At 38.5% G+C, this 21614-nt stretch overlaps 1 protein-coding gene across 10 annotated transcripts in view; it reads left to right on the top strand.

Moving 5' to 3' along the window:
* The window catches only part of UBR5 (ubiquitin protein ligase E3 component n-recognin 5), a 154613-nt gene that overhangs the window by 53153 nt on the left and 79846 nt on the right, over positions 1-21614 (top strand). For 5 of the 10 annotated variants that reach the window (XM_077943939.1, XM_077943938.1, XM_015145807.3 and 2 more), the window contains exons 6-9: positions 12676-12865; positions 13392-13551; positions 14449-14598; positions 17335-17528. In XM_077943939.1, the coding sequence (XP_077800065.1) occupies positions 12676-12865; positions 13392-13551; positions 14449-14598; positions 17335-17528 (694 nt within the window). Of the gene's footprint in view, positions 1-12675; positions 12866-13391; positions 13552-14448; positions 14599-17316; positions 17529-21614 lie in introns of all 10 variants that reach the window. The other 5 variants (XM_028852806.2, XM_015145806.3, XM_001100326.5 and 2 more) reach the window with 1 other exon arrangement.

The following is a 21614-nucleotide window of genomic DNA, read 5'->3' as shown; positions in this document are numbered from 1 at the left end:
GAAAATTCTCCTGAACTCTGGGCAGGAGTTCATATTGCTCGGGTGAGCCACCATGATAAAAATAACCCACACAGGCTAATTACAATTAATTTAGGCTCTTGATCTTTAAAAAATGTGTATAATGTTTATATGTGTTTATAATATCATGCCATTTATTTCATTTAAAATTTTAAATGATTTTATCTTTGGTCCTCTCTTACAACTTATTCTTGGGTAAAAGAAAGTCTAACATTTATTTATTTTTGGCATCCAAATCTGGTAGTTCTTTCTGAATCAATTTAATGAAGTTTGTAAATGATGTAATTAAACCTTACTTATTTTATTATTTTTATTTTTTTGTAGAGATAGGGTCTTGCTGTGTTGCCCAGGCTGGTCTTAAACTCCTGGCCTCAAGTGATTCTCCTGCTTTGGCCTCCTAGAGTTTTGGGATTACACATCTGAGCCATTACACTCAACCACTTTTATCTAAAGTTTGTATACTGTTAAACTAAAGAAACCATATACGTCCAGGCACGGTGGCTCACGCCTGTAATCCCAACACTTTAGGAGGCTGAGGCGGGCGGATCACAAGGTCCGGAGATCGAGACCATCCTGGCTAACACGGTGAAACCCCGTCTCTACTAAAGAATACAAAAAATTAGCCGGGTGTAGTGGAGTGCGCCTGTAGTCCCAGCCACTCAGGAGGCTGAAGCAGGAGAATGGCGTGAACCTGGGAGGCGTAGGTTGCAGTGAGCTGACATCACGCCACTGCACTCCAGCCTGGGCGACAGAGCAAGACTCCGTCTCAAAAAAAAAAGAAAAGAAGCCATATACAAATTTCGAGCCAGATGCTTTTACTCATTTTATACCTTGATTGGTGTAACTGGCCAGATTTTCTGAAAGTAACCAGTTAATGATTAGATTATGCTACTTCAGTCAGCATGTGTGTTCAAAGGCTGCTCACAGAAAACTAGAAGCAGTTTAACTAGTTTCAAAATATGATTAAATAGAGGAGGAAGTTTTTGGCTTTTTTTTCTCTAGACCACAAATTGGTAGGTAAAGTAAAAGTTGGATTTGAAAATTGGGATTGGGTATGGTGGTTTACACCTCTCAGCACGTTGGGAGGCCAAGGTGAGTGGATCTGTTGAGTCTCGGAGTTTAAGACCGGCCTGGGCAACATGGCAAAACGCCATTTCTACTACAAATACGAAAAAGTAGCTGAATGTGGTTGCGCATGCCTGTAGTCCTAGCTACCCAGGAGGCTGAGGTGTGAGGATCATCTGAGCCCAGGAAGTTGAGGCTGCAGTGAGCCGTGATAATGCCACTGTATACCATCCTGGGCAATGGAAATGAGAGACCCCCGTCTCAAAAACAAAAACAAAAAAGAAAAAAGGAGTTGAGGGGGAATGCCAAAATGATTACTTTCTTTGCGTTTGTGTTTTCTTGCTGAACTAAATTTATTTTGGAATGTGAGGAAAGTTATTTAGTTGAGTACATCCTTTAGCTATACTAAATGTAGCTCTTGTCTTTATTAAAATGTTATATGTGCTCTTTTAATGGTCCTAGGCACACAGTGTATGATAAAGAATTCTGAAAGTAGCATGTAATAACATGAAATTTTATTTCATGTGATAAAACTGGAAACATTTTGATTACATTTAAGAGTAAGTATTACCTGTTATACCATTGCCAAATAGTACCTTTCTTAAAGATGAACATTTTTTTGTTTAGTTCAAGGATCAGTAAAGTATAGCCTGCATGCCAAATCCAGCCACCCCTGTTTTTATTGAAAGACAGCCATACTTATTATCTGTGGCTGTCTTTGTACCAAAACAGCAGAGATGAGTAGCTGGGACAGACTAGCTTCCAAAGCATAAACTATTTATGATTTGGCCCTTTACAGTAAAAGTCTGCTCATTCCAGGTTTTGCTTATCAGTTTATATACTGGGATTTGTTCCTAATCCTATACTCTATTTAATTTTTAATTTTTAATTTTTTTTTGAGGCGGAGTCTCTTGTCACCTAGACTGGAGTGCAGTGGCGTGATCTCGGCTCACTACAACCTCTGCCTCCCGGGTTCAAGTGATTCTCCTGCCGCAGCCTCCCAAGTACCTGGGACTACAGGCGTGTGCCACCACGCCCACCTAATTTTTGTATTTTTAGTAGAGATGGGGTTTCACCATTTTGGCCAGGCTGGTCTCGAACTCCGGACCTCAGGTGATCCACCCGGCTTGGCCTCCCAAAGTGCTGGGATTATAGGCCTGAGCCGCTGCACCTGACCTACTCTTATTTATTTTTAAATTTTACTTTTCATTTTGAAATAATTTGACCTTAAAAAAAGTTTACAAAAATAGCACAAAGAATTTCTGTATGTGTTGCACCCAGCTTCCCTAAATGTTAATGGTTACATTTACATAATCATCTTATCAAAACCAAGAAATTAACATTGATCATTGCTTAATATACAGAGTTTATTTAAATTTCTCCAGTTGTCCACTAATACCGTTTTGTCCAGGATTCAGTCCAGAATCCCAGTTGCGTTGAGTTGTCATGGTGCTGCTGCTGCTTTTTTTTTTTTTTTTTTAAATAGTGGTAGGATCTTGTTCTGTTGCCCAGGCCGGAGTGCGGTGGCACAATGATAACTCACTATAACCTTGAACTCTGGGACTTAACGCAGTCCTCCTGCCTCATCCTCTCAAGTAGCTAGGACTATAGGCATGGGCCACCACCACACCTGGCTAACTTTAAAATTTTCTTTGTAGGTAATTTTTAAATTTTTTGTGGAGACAGGGTCTCTCACTATGTTCCCCAGGCAGCCATGCTTCTTTAGTTACCTCTAATCCGGGCCAGATCCTCTGTTTTTATCTTTCCAACCCTGATGAGTTTGAAAAACCAGTGGTTATTTTGTAGAATGTTTGGATTTGTCTATCGTTTCTCGTGATTAAACTTAAGTGATATATTTTTTGCAAGAATACCACAGAAGTGATGATGTGCCCTTTTCAGTGCATCATATCAGGTGGCATGTGATGTTACTATTGTTTTATTACTGGAAAGGAGGTGTCCTGTGATTAGTTAAGATGGTGTTTACCTGTTTCTCCACTATAAAGTTAACTATTTTCCTATTTTTCATTAATATGTGTTTTGTGGGGAGATACTTTGTGACTCTGGAAATATCCTATTTCTCATCATACTTTTGCTCGCTGAGTTTAACATTTGTTGATGATTCTTTTTTTGTCTGAATCAGTTGCTACTGTGGTGTTGGCCAAATGGTGATTTTTAAAAAAGATTCTCATCATTTCTTTTACATTTATTAATTGGAATTCAACTGTAAGGAAGAACTTTTCCCTCCTCTACCCCATTTCTTTATTTGTTTACTTTTTATGAATTTATTTATTTATCTAATTTGAGACAGAGTCTCACTCTGTCACCCAGGCTGGAGTGCAGTGGCGTGATGTCAGCTCACTGCAGCCTCTGCTTCTGGGTTCAAGTGATTCTTGTACCGCAGACTCCTGAGTAGGTGTGATTACAGGCGCGCACCACCACGCTTGGCTAATTTTTGTATTTTTAGTAGAGACGGTTTCACTATGTTGGCCAGTCTGGTCTTGAACTCCTGACCTCAAGTGATCTGCCCTCCTCGGCCTCCCAAAGTGCTAGGATTACAGGTGTCAGCCACCGCGCCTGGCCTTATTTTTTATTCTATTTTATTTCTTTTTCTCTTATGTTATTTGTATCATTATGGTCTCATGGATATTTGTTTTATTCTCTGGTTTATAACCCATTTACCTTACTATGTTGCTCAAATTGTCTTAGACTTAAATCCTCTTAAAACTTGGAAATAACCAATTATGATAGAATGTATGGCAGAATGACTGAAGTAGAACGGTAGAATTTTGTGACTTTGTTAATAAAAATATACAACAAATATAGTAATAAAGGCGTATACTTGAGTTTGAATAAAACCTCTGTAGACCTACTCTGAAGGAGATTAGGGCTAATTTTAAGACTTTAAAATGTAGACAGAATCGTTGGTTTTCTGAGTCCCCTTATCCATTGCTTACACTCCCCGTAACCCCCTCTTCGTGCCTCTATTCTCTCTGCCAGAACAGACTGTGTAAGCATTCTTTAAGCATTAGGTCCGTGATTGCAATACTGTAAAGTGTCGTAGTACCTCCTGACCAACTTGATGCCAGTGATTTGTTTACTTATATTTGAGTTTGCAGATGTTTACAAAGTGTAAGCACTTAAATTCTGATTGTTTCTCTTGGCCTGTATGAAAAAATTGTTTGCAGTTTGTTGAAGGTGAAATTGTGATTAAGTTATTTTGTAAATCAAATTTTTTTTACAGTCACACGTATTTTCCTTTATAATATGTTTCCTTGATTTGTATGATGCTCTTTTTTTTGTTTTTCAATTTCTGTGTTAATTACAATTAATTTTAAAGAAGCTTGCAATTTATAACATGTATTAGGGAATCTAGAACAGGCAAATCCTGAGTCCTCAAAGGGGAGTCTTTAAACCACAAATTTACCAAATACAATCCAATATGAAAGAGACTGTCCTCGGAGACCTTGATCCCCACTCCCATCCTGCAGAGTCCGCGCCTACTCACTTTTGCTGCTGGGAGTTGTCCTGGATCAGGGAGTGAGTGGTCTCTTTGAGAGCCACGTTTGAGAGAGTTGGGATTATTGGTACAGTTTTTTAGCGTGGATTTTTTTGAGAGACAGGATCTCCCTCTGTTGCCTGGGCGGGAGTGCAGTAATGTGATCTTGACCCACTACAGGCATGTCCCACCACACCCTGCTAATTTTTGTATTTTTGGTGGTAGAGCAGATTTTGCCATGTTGCCCAGGCTGGTCTTGAACTCCTGGACCTCAAGCGATCTGCCTGCTCCAGCTTCCCAAAGTGCTGAAATAACAGGCGTGAGCAACTATGCCCGACCAGCATGGATAATTGGGAATTGATCATTAATTTTGACTGATTATTTTTAGGAATACATACTGGTCCATTTAATGCTTTTTCCTTAGAAGATTTTGCTAATTGTCAGAGTTGTGTGCTAAAGATTTCTAGCTGCTACTGTTTTCTTTCTTTAATAATTCAAGTTTATCCTGCAAGGTATTTAAAAAATCTCCTAGGTATTTTTGTTAAACTCATTTTAAACCTGCTTAAGGGTAAGAGCACCAGATTTATTTGGGGAAGAGAAGGGAGTTTGTGTTTAATAAATAGTAAGGTGAATATGGACCTCTTAGTGTCGAAAGTTCTATTCTGTTACTTGTGACCATTGAACAATAGATGATAGGTATAAGCTGCTTTTCGTTGATTTGAGCTACCATATTCCTCTAGGGTTTACTCTGAGCTAATAGCACATGAATTGAAATGTATATTTTTACTTGCAAATAGTTGAAGCCCCTGCCAGGTAGGTAAGATAGTTTGTAGCAGGATTCTGACAAACTGGATTCCCTGTTTTTAAAGGAGGCAGCTGGTAAACTGGTGTTGGCTGTAGGAAAATACAGGGCCACGGCTGGCAAATTCAAATCTGTGTGCCCCTCCCTGCCTTATTTTGTCCCAAGAAAACTTGCAAATCTGGATTGTGTGATAATCTCTTATCTTAAATGTTGGGACTAATTGATATTTTCATGGAAGTAAATACACACAGTCACATCATTCAAACGTGTGTGCACGCATGTGTATGTACATTTAAAAAATAAACTATTTTAGGATAGGGTTTTTTTTTTTTTTGGAGACAGGATCTGGCTCTGTCACCCGGGTTGGAATGCAGTGGCGTGATTTTGGCTCACTGCAACCTCCACCTCTTGGGTTCAAGCCATCCTCCTACCTCAGCCTCCCAAGTAGCTGGGTCTACGGGCATGTGCCACCATGCCCAGCTAATTGTTTTTTTGTGGAGACTGGGTTTTGACAGGTTGCCCAGACTGGTCTTGATCTCCTGAGCTCAAGATCTGCCCACCTTGGTCTCCCAAAGTTCTGGGATTACAGGTGTGAACCCAGCCTATGGTTTTAGATTGACAAAAAAATTTCAAACATCATACTGAGAGTTCCCATGTACCTACCCCATGTCTAGTTTCCACTATTATTAAAATCTTATGTTAGTATTGTACATTTGTTACAATTAATGATTGAGTAATGATACTAAAGTTGTCTATAGGTTATTCACATTTCCTTAGTTTTTTGTAATGTCCTTTTTCTGTTCTAAGATCCCATCCAAGACTCCATATTATATTTAGTCACCATTTCTCATTAGATTCCTCTTGACTATGACCGTTTCTCAGACTCTTCTTGTTTTTGATGATACATACACATTTTAAACCAGCCACCTTTAAGAACAAGACTTGGCCCATGGGCTTTACGTTTGCAAGCTGTGGACTAATTGCATACTAGGCATGATATCCTTAGTTCATTTTGAGTCATTCTGTGTACCTTGAGAACTGTGTAATGGGGTCAAAATTGTAGGATTAATTTGATAAGCAAACCACAGAAAGTAGAAACAAGTTTTCCCAGTATTTTTTAGTTTAACATTAAAAATTACTTTGCTCATTGTAATTATAGATAAAAGAAATCAGCTGATTCTAATACTATCCTTTGTGACTACCAATAGACCTCTATTAGAATATGCTTAGTTTAACACATCAATCTTTATATAGATAGTGAGCTGGTTAGAGGAATGTTCAGGGGTGATTGAGGTACGGTGACTGGTAGGTGGTTTGGATTCTGATAGGAGAAAACTGCACACGGCAGGCCAGAGTGGGAATACCTGTATTCTCTATAGTAACAGTCAGGTGAATGGAGAAACCAGAGAGATACTTTGACGGTTGTCTTTAAACTCAATCGAGGGCTTGTGTAGCAGAGATTGTAAACTGGCAGCTGCTGGTGGTGCAATGGATTAAATCAGCAGTGCTTAAAGAAAATAATTGGAGTGTTTTTAGATAGGCAGATAGTCTCTCTTGTCTTCCCTCTTATCTTGGCTTCTCTTGTTTACGTAACTTACCTCCCTCCCATGGAGATTTGAGTTTGAGATGCCTGTAAGGTCTGCCCAGGAGCAGATGTGTACTTGGATGCTATTTCTGATCAGGCTTGTAATAGTACTTGCTTGTGGAAAAAATTGGTGATGGATTTCTTAGTGAAAATACCGAGTCTTCCCTTTTATCTATGATGACCATATAATTTATTGTCTGAACAGGGATGTTTTTGAGTGAAATTAATAATTAGGCTTAGCCAATAGGCTTAAACGGGCACTATCATAGGCAAACTGGTATATATAGTTATAATTATATCATTTTAAGACTCTTTAATGTGGTTTTTCCTGTTTTCACGTTGAAATAATTTATATATTTTAGCTCTTGAATGCTTTTAAAAATGCCTGAAGATAGTTTTTCCTGAAAGACTTAGTTTTTAAAACTCATAGGAAACTATAAAGTAAAAGTGCTGATTTAATAGTTGATTTTTGTTGTTGTTGTTGTTGTTGGAGACGGAGTCTCAGTCTGTCACCCAGGCTGGAGTGCAGTGGTGCGATCTCAGCTTACTGTAACCTCTGTCTCCTGGGTTCAAGTGATTCTCCTGCCTCAGTCCCCCCAAGTAGCTGGGACTACAGGCGCCCACCACAACATCTGGCTAATTTTTGTATTTTAGTAGAGATGGGGGTTTCACCATATAGGCCAGGCTGGTCCTGAACTCCTGACCTCAAGTGATCCGCCCACCTCAGCCTCCCAAAGTGCTGGGATTACAGGCGTGAGCCACCATGTCTGGCCGGTAGTTAATTTTAAAAACAATTTAAGAAACTTCTTTTAGAGACAGGGTCTCACTCTGACACCCAGCCTATAGTGCAGTAGTGTGTTGATAGCTCACTGCAGCCTCAAATTCCTGGGCTCAGGCAGTCCTCCTGCCTCAGCCTTCCAAGTAGCTGGGACTATAGGCACACAAGTAGTTGATTAGTAGTTGATTTTATTCCCTATTTGTGTTTCATTGGTTGTGTGTTGTTTTCTGATGCATAATTGTTTTAATATATAACTTGAAAACATGTCTACTTTCTAGAGTAGTACTTTCTTTAATACAACTTCAGTTTTAAGTGAATTTAAAATTTAATTGTAAAACCATAAAATTTACCATTATAATCATTTTTAAGTATACAGTTTAGTAGGGTTAAGTATGTCCACACTATTGTGAAACAGCTTTCTCGAACTTTTTCATCTTGTGAAGTTGGAACTTTATACCCGTTAAATAACAACTACTCTTTTTTTCTCTCTCTCTAGTCCCTGGTAGCCACCAATTCTACTTTGTTTCTGTGAATGTCTACTTAAGATGACTCATATAAGTGGAACCATTGAGGTCTTTTTTTTTTTTTTTGTGACAGGCTTATTTCAGTTAGCATAATGTTCTGAAAGTTCATCCATGTTGTAGCATGTGATAGGATTTCCTTCCTTTTAAAAGCTGAATAATAGTCTGTTGTATGTATGTATCACATTTTGTTGGACACTTGGGTAGCTTCTACTACTTGGCAATTGTGAATGATGCTGCTTTGAACATGGGTTTGCAAGTATCTTTAAGACCTTGGTTTCAATTATTTTGAATATATACCGGAAGTGCAATTGTGGATCATATGGTAGTTCTTTTAATGTTTTGAGGAATCTCCATATTGTTTTCCAAAAGTGGTTGTGCCATTTCACAGTCCCACCAACAGTGCACATGGGTTCCAGTTTCTACACATACTCGCAACACTTGTAATTTTCTTTTTTTTTTACTTGATAGTAGCCATCCTAATCAGTATTAGTTGATATTTCGTTGTGATTTGGTTTGGATTTCTCTGATGATTAATGATGTTAAACATCTTTTCATATGCTTGTTGGCCATTTATATATCATGTTTGGAGAAATGTCATTTCAAGTCCATTGCCCATTTTTTCATCAGGTTATTTAATTTTTTATGGTTGAGTTGTAGGAGTTATTTATATATTCTGGATGTTATCCTCTTACTGGATATATGATTTGCAAATATTTTCTCTCATTCTGTAGGTTGTCTGTTGATTGTGTCCTTTGATACACAAAGTTTTAAAGTTTGATGTAGTGCCATTTGTTTATTTTTGCTTTTGTTGCCTGTGTTTTTTGGCATCTATTTAAGCAATAATCACCAAGTCTGTGAAGCTTTTCCCTTGTTTTCTTTTAGAAGTTTTATCATTTTAGGTCTTATGCTAAGGTCTTTAATTCATTTTGAGTTAATTTTTGTATATAATGTAAGATAAGGGTTCAACTTCATTCTTTTGCATGTGGATATCCACTCTTCCCAGCACCACTTGTTGAAGAGACAATTTTTTTCCCCCAAGTGGTCTTAGCACCTATGGAAGATAATTTGGCCATATATATGAGGGTTTATTTCTGGGTTCCATTTTGTTTCATTGGTCTTTTTTGTCGTTATCCCCAACCTTTACTGTTTTAAATACTTTAGCTTTGTTATATGCTTTGAAATTGTGAAGTGTGAATCCTTCAACTTTGTTCTTTTTCAAAACTGTTTTGGCTGTCTGGGCTTGCCTGAGATTCCATGTGAATTTTTAGGGTCAAACTTTTCCATTCTTTTTTTGTGTTTGTTTTGTTTTTAAGACAAAGTTTTGCTCTGTTACCCAGGCCATGCAGTGGCACAAGCATGGATGACTCACTGAAGCCTCAACCTGTTGGGCTCAGGCATTCTGCCTGCCTCAGTCTCCGGCATAGCTGAGACCATTGACACGTTTCACCATGCCTGGCTAATGTTTTGATTTTTTTCTAGAGTCAGGTCTCGCTGTGTTGCCGGGGCTGTTCTGGAACTCCTGGGCTCAAGCGATTATCCCACCTTGGCCTCCAACGATCCTCCCGCCTTGGCTTCCCAAAGTGCTGGGATTACAGACATGAGCTACCATGCCCAGCTAATTTTTTATTTGCTAAAGAAGAAAAGTCATTGGGATTTTGGTAGGGATTGTGTTGAATGCTTTGGGTGGTATAGACATCTTAGCAATATTCAGTCTTTCAATTCATGAACCCAAGACACCTTTCTTATCTGTGTCGTCTTTAAATTTCTTTCAGCAGTGTTTTCTACTTTTCAGGTTATAAGTCTTAGGTTTTATTCCTAAGTACTTTATTCTTTTTGATGCTACTGTTAAGTGGGGCTTGTTTTCTTTTTTCTTTCCTCTCCCTCTCCCTTCCTGTGCCCTTTCCCCCTTTGCTCTTCTGTCTCCCCTCTTCCCTATCCCTCTCTCCTCTGGTCTCTTTCTGTGAGACAGAGTCTTGATCTGTAGCCAAGGCTGGAGTGCAGTGGCACAATCATGGCTCACTGCAGCCTCCACCTCCTGGGCTCAAGCCATCCTCCCACTTCAGCCTCCCTGCTGGGACTACACGTGAGGCCACCATGGCTGGCTAATTTTTTTATTTTTTGTAGAGATGGGGTCTTGCCATGTTGCCTAGGCTGATCTCAAACTTCTGGGCTCAGGTAATCCTCCCTCCTGGGCCTTCCAAAGTGTTGGGATTACAGGTGTGAGCCACCATACCCAGCCTGGATTGTTTTTTTAATTTCCTTTTTTTGTTGACGTAATGTGCTTTTTAATGAACAGTTATTTAAACATGACATTTATTAACTGAAATAAATGCTGTTTCATACTGCAGCCTTGAGGATGCACTATGTTGCTTTTCTCCGAAGTTATCTTGGGCAGTTCTTAGGCTATAAATACAGATACTGCATAAACATGAATTGGTAGTGTGCATCAGCAAGTACAGAAGCCCATCAAAAGGATGACAACAGCTTCTCTAGGTTTATTTTTTCATTTTACTGAGGAAACTATTTAAACAGTTTTTTTGTTTAGCCAGAGATTGGACTTTCCAGTCAAGTGAGAGGAGAAACCATGGAAGTTTGATATATACTGATTTAAGAATCATTATTGGTTAATGTATTCCAAACTTCTAAAGGGGGGAAATGGTTTGGAAAATCAAATTGAAATGAAGTCTGTTTGCATTGGGAGTTTGAAGGTTTCAGCCTTAGGCAGTGAGTACAGTAGGAATTGAGAGTAAAATACCTCTCTCTAGGTCAAATGATCTCCAAGTATTAGATTCATTTTGAAGAGAACAGACGCTGCCCTAATTTAAAAAGCTGAAGTGACTTGTGTGACCATTTTCTTTAAGATGTGATTAAGTACAGAAGGCAGTCATGGTTATCTAGATGAGTTGATTTGAATCTTCTTAATGTTCATGTTTGGGCAGTAAGTGAAGATGTAGATGTCATGCCCTTTCTAAGTTGTTTTCTCACAGGAAAAAATTACCATATTTAAATAGCAGCTCCCTCTTGGACAAGGTGGTTGATAGCACTGAATATTAATGCAGTACTATCTTAGCAAATGAATGTTTATTTCATGGGAAGCACTGAATTCTAAACTCTGAATTTTAGTTTTTGTGTAACAACGTTGGTAGTTAAGTCTGATAGGTCTTTCATGCAAAGGCAAGATGTGTTCACTTTATTTTATTTATTTATTTTATTTTATTTTATTTATTTATTTATTTGTTTTGAGACAGAGTCTTGCTCTGTTGCCCAGGCTGGAGTGCAGTGGTGCGATCTTGGCTCACTGCTACCTCTGTCTCTCGGGTCCTGGTTCAAGCAGTTCTCCTTCCTCAACCTCCGGAGTAGCTGGGATTACAGGCACGTGCCACCATGCCCAGCTAATTTTTCTATTTTTAGTAGAGACAGGGTTTCTCCATGTTGGCCAGGCTAGTCTTGAACTCCTGACCTTGTGATCCACCCATCTTGGCCTCTCAAAGTGCTGGGATTACAGATGTGAGCCACCGTGCCTGGCCGATGTGTTCATTTTGTAGTTGTGATTAAAAATACATAGGTGTCTTTAAAAAATTATTTCCCCAGGACTTTGGGAGGCCAAGGTGGGCAGATCACCTGAGTTCGGGGGTTCGAGACTAGCCTGACCAATATGATGAAAACCTGTCTCTACTAAAAATATAAAAATTAGCCAGGCTGAAAAAAAAAAAAAAAAGCCAGGCTGTGGTGGCCCACGCCCGTAATCCCAGCTACTCAGGAGGCAGAGGCAGAGGTTGCAGTGAGCCAAGATGTTGCCACTGCACCCCAGCTTGGGCGACAAAGGGAGACTCTGTCTCAAAAAAATTTTTTTTTTGTAAGGATGCAAAAGTGTGATGTTTATCTTTATAAAAAGTGAAGTTATATTTAAGCATTAAAAAAATTGAATTGGGCATGGTAGTACACACCTGTAATCCTGGCTACTCAGGAGGCTGAGACGGGAAGATTGCTTGAGCCCAGGAGTTTTGAGACCAGCCTGGCCCACATAGCAAGACCTCATCTCAAAAACACAAAAAAATTGGGACAGTTGTCAGGTATCTTAGTGCATGCCTGTGGTCCCCAGCTACTCAGGAGGCTGAGGCAGGAGGATCACTTCAGCCCAGGAGTTCTAGGCTGTAGTGTATTTTGTTTGTACTTGTGAATAACCACTGCTCTCTAGCCTGGGCAACATAGCAAGATCCCATTTCTTTAAAAAACAGTATTATTATTTTAAAGCCCAGTTCTATTACCTTATTCTTTTGTCAAAACACTACATAACATGTTATGTCAATTAGACAAATTATTTTAGCTGAAAATAATAACAGTGAGACCCAAGCCATCAGAATGATTGTTTAAAAATGCTAATTTTATAAATTCTCCAATATTTAGAAGCCGCTGGAGTTCTGGAGTGGGTGGAAGTGGTGGAGGATCCTCTGGTAGGTCGTCAGCTGGAGCTCGAGATTCCCGGCGGCAGACTCGAGTTATTCGGACAGGACGGGATCGAGGGTCTGGGCTTTTGGGCAGTCAGCCCCAGCCAGTTATTCCAGCATCTGTCATTCCAGAGGAGCTGATTTCACAGGTATGGATCTTATAGAACACTTAATGTCAGACAACAGGACAAGATGAGGTTTTACTGAATATGTGGGTTGTAGTCATGACTCATATCATGAATTCTGAAATAACTTTTTCTATTTTGATCCTATAAAGTTTATTTTGTTTTGTTTTGTTTTGTTTTTTGTTTTGTTTTGAGAGGCAGTCTCACTCTGCTGCCCAGGCTGGAGTGCAGTGGCTTGATCTCAGCTCACTGCAACCTCTGTCTCCTGAGTTCAAGCAGTTCTCATGCCTCAGCCTCCCAAGTAGCTGGAATTAACGGGTGTAGCCAGCACACCCAGCTAATTTTTGTATTTTTTAGTGTAGACGGGGTTTCGCCATGTTGGCCAGGCTGGTCTTAAACTCCTGACCTCAGGTGATCCACCCGCCTTGGCCTTCCAAAGTGCTGGGATTGCAGGCTTGAGCCACCACGCCGTGTCCTAGAAAGCTGATTTTGATAAAGAATTTAATCAAAAGAAAATTACCATAGCACTTCTTTTTATTTTTTATTTCAGGCCCAAGTTGTTTTACAAGGCAAATCCAGAAGTGTCATTATTCGAGAACTTCAGCGAACAAATCTTGATGTGAACCTTGCTGTAAATAATTTACTTAGCCGGGATGATGAAGATGGAGATGATGGGGATGATACAGCCAGCGAATCTTATTTGCCTGGAGGTTGGTGGATCACTGTCATGTTTTTCTCAGTGCTGGAGTGCTCTTTGGACTGGGGATTGGAATTTAAAGTACATAGACTTTTCTGAGTATTCTTTTCAAGGTGGTAGATATTTTTCACTGTAGAACTGCTTGATTTGATTGTAAAGTTTCTTTTAAGGGAAAATGGGGAAGTGGTTTTGCTCAGTGGATTTGTGCTTGATCCCAACAAAGACATGGCTGTATGTGCATAGCTTTATAACTAGATGACACATGACTCTACAGTATTGTTTTTTGATACCCTTATTACTGAAAATATGTAATAACTGAACTACATTTTGATCTTGACTGTCTTATCTCTCTGATGTCACAAGTGTTGTATCTTTTTTTTTTATTATTTTTTTTTGAGACGGAGTCTTGCTCTGTCACCCAAGCTGGAGTGCAGTGGCGTGATCTCAGCTTACTGTAAGCTCTGCCTCCTGTGTTCACACCATTCTCCTGCCTCAGCCTCCTGAGTAGCTGGGACTGCCGGCATCCGCCACCATGCCCGGCTAGTTTTTTGTATTTTAATAGAGACGGGTTTTCACCGAGTTATCCAGGATGGTCTCCATCTCCTGACCTTGTGATCTGCCTGCCTCAGCCTCCCAAAGTGCTGGGATTACAGGCGTGAGCCACTGCGCCTGGCCACAAGTGTTATATCTTAACGAGTGATCTATATTTCTTGTGATTATGTAGTAAGTAGCTCAGGCAACATTTATGCATTTGGTGTTCTTAAAATATTTGTTAGTAATGTAAGTTGTGTTTTTCCTCAGATGATGTCAGTCCCTAGTTTTTTAATGTATTTTAATTTTTAGAGATCTTTCAGCAGTCTACAGATGCTCTTTGTGTGTATCCTTCAGTGATGTTTGTTTCTGTTTATAGAGGATCTTATGTCTCTCCTTGATGCTGACATTCATTCTGCCCACCCAAGTGTCATTATTGATGCAGATGCCATGTTTTCTGAAGACATTAGCTATTTTGGTTACCCTTCTTTTCGTCGTTCATCACTTTCCAGGCTAGGCTCATCTCGAGGTAATTTTGCATTTATTTATTTATTTATTTATTTATTGTCGCAGGCTAGCTGTATGGAAAGATAGTGGTAGAATCGACTTACTGTATTTGAACTTCTAATATTGCAGTTATTATTAGTTTTTTATGAATGCTTTAGCATTAAAATTATTTATTATTTTGAAGAGCCACAATAGTATTTTAGAGTTGATCTTATTTACATTGTGGAATTGATGTCAAGGACTATGACTTCACCTAAATGTATTTTTAATTTGGAATATGGATTCTGAACTAAAAGCAGAATTCTACTTTACAGTGACATGCAGCATTCAGAAAACAAGTCTTAGTTTATTTGTTTAAAATAAGTGATCTGTTTATTTTAAATCCTGGTTAGATAAAATAATGAAATGTGAAAAAACTTACTAGAATGGGTTTAGGACCAGTATTAAATGTGTAGAAATGTTTAGTTTATTAAAACGCTTCTTTTTTTTTTTTTTTTTTTTTTTTTTTTTTTTGAGACAACGTCTCACTCTGTTGCCCAGGCTGGAGTACAGTGGTATGATCTCAGCTCACTGCAGCCTCCACCTCCTGGGTTCAAGAGATTCTCCTGCCTCAGCCTCCTGAGTAGCTGAAATTACAGGTGCCTGCCACCATGCCTAGATAATTTTTGTATTTTTAGTAGAGACTGGGTTTCACCGTGTTAGCCAGGCTGGTCTTGAACCCCTGACCTGAGGTGATCCGCCCATCTTAGCCTCCCAAAGTTTTGTGATTACAGGCATGAGCCACTGCGCCCAGCCTAAAATGCTATTTTCAGAAGTTTGAGGCCGGGCATGATGGCTCATGCCTGTATTCCCAGCACTTTGGGAGGCCGAGGTGGGTGGATCATGAGGTCAGGAGATGGAGACCATTCTGGCTAACACAGTGAAACCCAATGTCTACTAGAAAAATACAAAAAAAAATTAGTCGGGCGTGGTGGTGGGTGCCTGTAGTCACAGTTACTTGGGAGGCTGAGGCAGGAGAATGGTGTAAACCCAGGAGGCGGAGCTTGCAGTGAGCTGAGATCACGCCACTGCACTCCAGCCTGGGAGTGCAGGCTTTTTTTTTTCTCCAAAAAAAAAAATAAAAAAGTGTGAAATCCTTAAAAGATACAGTACATGGTAGAGGTTAGAAAGATTTTGAAATAATTAATCCTGCCTTTCTCTGCATATGTTTGTGTATAGCTTGTTTACATTATAATTGTCAATATTTTTACTTTCCAGAATATAAAACTACTTGATTCAAATAACAGAAATTAGCTGTATTTACTGATCTTTAAACTGGAAAATATGCCATGTTACATTGAGAGCTTGCTGCATATACTTTTAGTACTTAGGAATAAAGTTTTAAAATAACAGATCTGTGGTGATCTTTTAATATATTGAATGCACTATGTAATAGCGTTATGAATTTAAAAATAAATGCATACTTTACTGCCTTAACTGTATCAAGTAATATATTTTCAAATATTCCATATCTAACATAAATAACTCCTTTAAATGTCTCTTCCCCCCTCCCCCCTGCCTTTCTTTTTTGAAACGGAGTTTCGTTCTTGTTGCTCAGGCTGTAGGGCAATGGCATGATCTTGGGTCACTGCAATCTGCCTCCCTGGTTCAAGTGATTCTCCTGCCTCGGCCTCCCAAGTAGCTGAGATTACAGGCATTGGCCACCTCACCAGGCTAATTTTGTATTTTTAGTAGTGACATGGTTTCACCATATTGGTCAGGCTGGTCTCAAACTCCTGACCTCAAGTGATCCACCCACCTTGGCCTCCCAAAGTGCTGGGATTACAGGCATGAGCCACCGTACCTGGCCAAATGTCTCTTTTCCTATGTTCATTCTATGTAGGCATTACTTTTAGTTTGAACCATATGGAATAACTAATACTTGACCACTTTTGACCTATATATATGGCAGTTTTGTATAGTTCAATTTAATTATTGTTTCTAATCCTTATTTATCCTGTTCTTAGAAAGTTTATTTTGGTTATGTTATTTAAAAAGTAATATATGAGCAACTTCAGAAAAACTGGCTTTAGATAGTTTGTAGGTCAGTAGTCATGGGAAGCATTTTGGTAAGGAAATCATTTTATAAAGATTCCTTTTTAAAAAAACAGACTGTCTGGTTCCTCAAAAAAATTTAAGACTTATTCATAAAAATCTGTCCTATAAAAATTACTCTAAACAAGGGCTTGGTTTTTAAAAACTTTCTACTTAGCTTATATTAATGGATTCATAGTTTAACCTTTTTAGGGTTTTTTCTATGTGTACATTTTTTGAGTTTGCTTATATGTGTAACATGTGGAAGTTCTAAATTTATGTGCTTTTTAAACCCACCAGTAGACAAATGAGGAATGTATATTTTCTAGTATATAAATTGAATTCATAGTAAGCATTTCTAATGCAAGCCAACAATTTAAAATTCTTTTTAAAAAACCAAATAGAGTTCAGAATAAAGCAGTTCAGCTCTAAAACCATATAGTTGAAATATAGAAAAGTCTGCCTCTAATTTTTTAAAATACTAGTTATAATTTTTATACATTCACTTGAAAGGGTTGATGTTTTGAATGTTGCATGTCAGCCTTATTAGATACACATTTACATAAATTTTTATGAGTAGATAAACTGCTGTTAGTTGCATCCTGAAGGGTCTTTACTAGAGAGTGGCTTACTTTTATCCCACTGGTGTGACCCAATTGCATACCAGTTCTCCTTCTTCCCTTAGAGAGAGACTCTGAGCTGTTGCGTGAACGTGAATCCGTTTTACGTTTACGTGAACGAAGGTGGCTTGATGGAGCCTCATTTGATAATGAAAGGGGCTCTACCAGCAAGGAAGGAGAGCCAAACTTGGATAAGAAGAATACACCTGTTCAAAGTCCAGTATCTCTAGGAGAAGATTTGCAGTGGTGGCCTGATAAGGTATTTGGAAAAAATTCACACCGCTTCCATTTAAGTGGATCCCTGACAACCCCTCCCTCCAAGGTTTCCATTTTATTTATTCTGGTTTTTGTAGTATCACTCAAGGAAAAACACAAATATAAAACAATATTTTTGTTTTGTTTTAAAATATAAATAGAATGTATCTTTATTTGGCACTCCATGAGTCATCTCAGTGAGATGTATTCAGTGGTGCAACGTATCTTACTGCTTGATGAAGTAAATCAGAGTAATTAGGATGGTAGTTCTAGATAACACATCAGCATGCTATTCCAGTACTTCCTTTCTGGTAATAATTACTCTAATAAATGATGTTACATTCCTTGGTAGAAATTTGTTTTGTCAAATTTCTAAAGTCAAGTGGACACCAGTTTCTGCAGGGCGTGTTTTTGGTCATTGATACAGCATGTATATCATGACAAGATTAGGGATCTGTGTTCCTTGATTAGTTAACTATGCCATTTAATGGCAGTGAGTTCTGACAGATCCTTTGCTGTGAATGCTGTGGGAGACAAAGCTGACTGAACAGGAATGGTCTAGGGGAGTATGCTCTGCATCCTGAGGAACAGTGCAATGACTGGATTATAGAAAACATCTAGGATTTGGTAATTGATTTGAATCTTTAAAAATCCATCACTGCCATAAGTGAAACAGAGTTGATGCATCCTGTTCATGGTATGTATGTAATTGATAGTTCATCTCCAGAGGCTCCTATTGGAACCCATGTTTTTCACTTGTTTTTTACTGTGTCTCTTTTTTCTTATTTCCAGAACCATTTGGGTAGGAATTTTTCTGAAGCAGAAATAAACTAAAAGAAGATGGGAACTTTGGGGCCCTATTAGCAGATAAAGGGAGCCTGATAAGGATTTCTTTCCTTTCTTTGATTTAGAACTTGAATCTGGAATATTGAAGGGAAATATTATTTAACTTTCCAAATTTACGTTTCCATAGTTACTGTGAGTCTTGTAGTTCATTTATTTTCCTCTGCATTCAGCTCATGTGGCAAGCTTGAATGCAAGAAGGAACCTGAATTTTAATCAGTCTCTTTGGAAGCAAAAGGTTATTCTGTCTTCTTTGGCAAATGCCAAACTTTCCCTGAATTGCATTCTTTTACTTATTTCCCTAAAACTAGAAATGTCCCAAGTTCTACTTTTACTTCATGTGGTAGGGAGTGATTTAAACCATTGGGCTTTCACTTTTTTTTTTTTCTTTTGGTACATCATTTACCGTTTCCTATTTCTCTTGCCTGAATCATGCTGGAGCTGTGTCTGTTTCATATTGGCAGGAAGTAAAAGAGGACTCTTGAATTATGTTTTAATAGGGCCATCACGTATTATTAATCTAGGTTTCTTTGTCATGTATTATTTTTGATTAATGAAAGTATTTCTGAATAGTACAAGTTTAGCAAGCCTAGTCATTATACTCTCTGTTAGATTTAGCTAGCCCTTGTTGGCCTAGCTAAAAATATGATAGATATGTTTTTAAGTACACTTTGTTTTTATAGACAGTTGTAAGTGCATCATGAAATCCTGGCACTTTAGACTTTTAGTGCATTATTCCTTGGTTTGTTTAGCCACCGAGTGAATGGAAGAAGAGTGGTATGTGAAACAAAGTATATCCTACCTATATTCTTTTTTCCATTAAACACCAAATTTAAAATAGCAACATCGAAAAACACTTTTTATTAGCACATGATTGAAATCTAAAAATCATACTTGAATTCTGGGAAAGAAAACAGCTTAAGCCTTTAATTAAACTGTTAAGCATTAGCATAGTGATCAATAAATACCATTAGGTGCTTGTTTGCAGGGCTGAATGCTACAAGAGAATATAGAGAGCTATTAAAGGGAAAGAAGATCTTGTTTTTAACTAACTTTAGGAAAACAAAGTATTATACAGAGGCACAGGATAAATACCACGTGCAGAAACTGGCAATATGTGAGACCTATATTGGTTTCCCAAAATTAGTTAGGGGTAGTGATTCCTGAGGAGCAGAAGGTTTTGGGGGGAGGCTTGACAGGGAATAGAGAGGTAGGTGGAGAATGCAGGGAGATAGGGTGTCAGGATGCATTTGGTATTTACCACTGGGAAGAGGAGGTACCAGCACCAGATGAGAGTGGTCTGCCAAGAGTAGGGGCTTGTCTAATGAGGGATCCAGTAGGAATTCCCAGCTCAAGACAGTTTGAATGTCATACTAAGGCTGACACTGGGAAACTAGAGCAGTTGCAGAGCATGCATCTATCATTTTATCTCCTTCATGCCACAGACATTGCTGCTAATTGCCTAGTACCTTGCTACTTATGGGGGCTATATTAATCACAAGATTGGATATTGAGCCAGTCCTAAGAAACTTGTGAGGTTTAGTTTAGGAGACAGGTGATGATTACTCATTCAAAGTAATATTCTTAAAATGTGGCTTCCTTTATAATCTTGATTGGGGTTTGCTTTTAAAAAAAAATCTTGGTAACTTGCATTATTTTGATTGAAAGTGTTATTTCTACGTTCTTGACATACCAGGCTGCTAAAGGATAGTCTCAGTTTTGTACACAGTAGTAAACTTGGAATATAGCTGGAAAAGACCTTTGGCTTGCCTCTGATCCATTCATTTTTATGGAGAAGGAAACTTCATGTCTTTGCTTATTTCACATGGCTTGTAAATGGCAGATGTAGCAATGAAGTTTCTTTTTAAATATGGGAAGGAGTAGCTTTTTTTAAGGAGTAGGGGCAATCAAAATATGCATCCTAGTTTAATTTCAGAAATGAGCTAATACAATACTCTTAAATATTAAGTATGGTTGTTAATGTTCATAGTATTTTTCATTTTGCCTCTTGTTAGGGTACAAAGTTAATTCTGTTGGTAAAGGAACTGGATTAGTGCCTACTTTCCCAGCATCCATTTAGAGGAACAACCAGTTCCTCAAAATTCTACCTTTTTTTTTTTTTTGATGAAATTTCGCTCTTGTCGCCCAGGTTGGAGTGTAGGGATGCGATCTCGGCTCACTGCAACCTCTGTCTCCTGTGTTCAAATGATTCTGCTGCCTCAGCCTCCTGAGTAGCTGGGATTACAGGCACCCGCCACCACGTCCAGCTAGTTTTTTGTATTTTTAGAAGAGATGGGGTTTCACCATGTTGGCCAGGATGGTCTTGAACTCCTGACCTCAGGTGATCCACCCTCCTTAGCCTCCCAAAGTGCTGGGATTACAGGCGTGAGCCACTGTGCCTGGCAGTTTTACCATTTGTAAGCTAATAAAATTATTTTAATGATAGGATGTTCTCTTTTCTTTAAGGTTTTGTGGTATAATATTGAACTGAAAATATTTGAGGTGACTGTAAAATACAAAGATTTCCCAAAATTATTCTTTGAATTAAATATCAAAACTAATATAATATAAAAGCATAATTAAAAATTATAGGCATCTTGAAAGCTCCATAAAGACAGAAGTAAGGGTCATTCAATCATTATTAATTTAGAAACCTTGACTAAATATATGCCATGTGTTAGACCTTTTGTTAGATGTTAGAGTAAGAGATTTTATAGGAAGAAGAAAAATAATAGTAATCTGAGTAAGTACTATAATAGATTTCCATACATACATACATAATAGCTACACAATAGCACAGGAGGCATTGGGAAATCACAGGAGGCTGCGCAGAATGATTACAAAGAGTGTGGACTCTGAAGTCAAGCTGCTGGATTTCCTATCTTAACCCTGCCACTGTCTAGTTGTGTGACCTTGATCAAGTTCTTTCTTCTCTCTGCCTTGGTTTTCTCATATAGATAGAGATAGTAATAATTTTTACATTATGGGTTTGTTATGAGAATTAAATGAGTTAGTTTATGTAAAGTGCAAAGAGCAAGGAGAAACATGGTCCTGTCCCACAAAGGGAGAACAGGCAGTTCCTGCAGATCATGGGAGGGTGAGAGAGCCCTGTTGGGTATTTCCAAGTACGTTTATGTGGGAGTTGTATTTTATGTGCCAGGTTCTCTGTTGGTAGTGAATTGGACACAGACCAAAAAGATACAGATCATGCATGCCCCCTTTATCTGACTGGACTAGAATGAACTCA

Source organism: Macaca mulatta, chromosome 8, assembly GCF_049350105.2.
Source record: "Macaca mulatta isolate MMU2019108-1 chromosome 8, T2T-MMU8v2.0, whole genome shotgun sequence".
Taxonomy (NCBI): domain Eukaryota; kingdom Metazoa; phylum Chordata; class Mammalia; order Primates; family Cercopithecidae; genus Macaca; species Macaca mulatta.
Note: the sequence above shows the minus strand (reverse complement) of the source record. Positions and strands in the feature narration are given on the sequence as shown.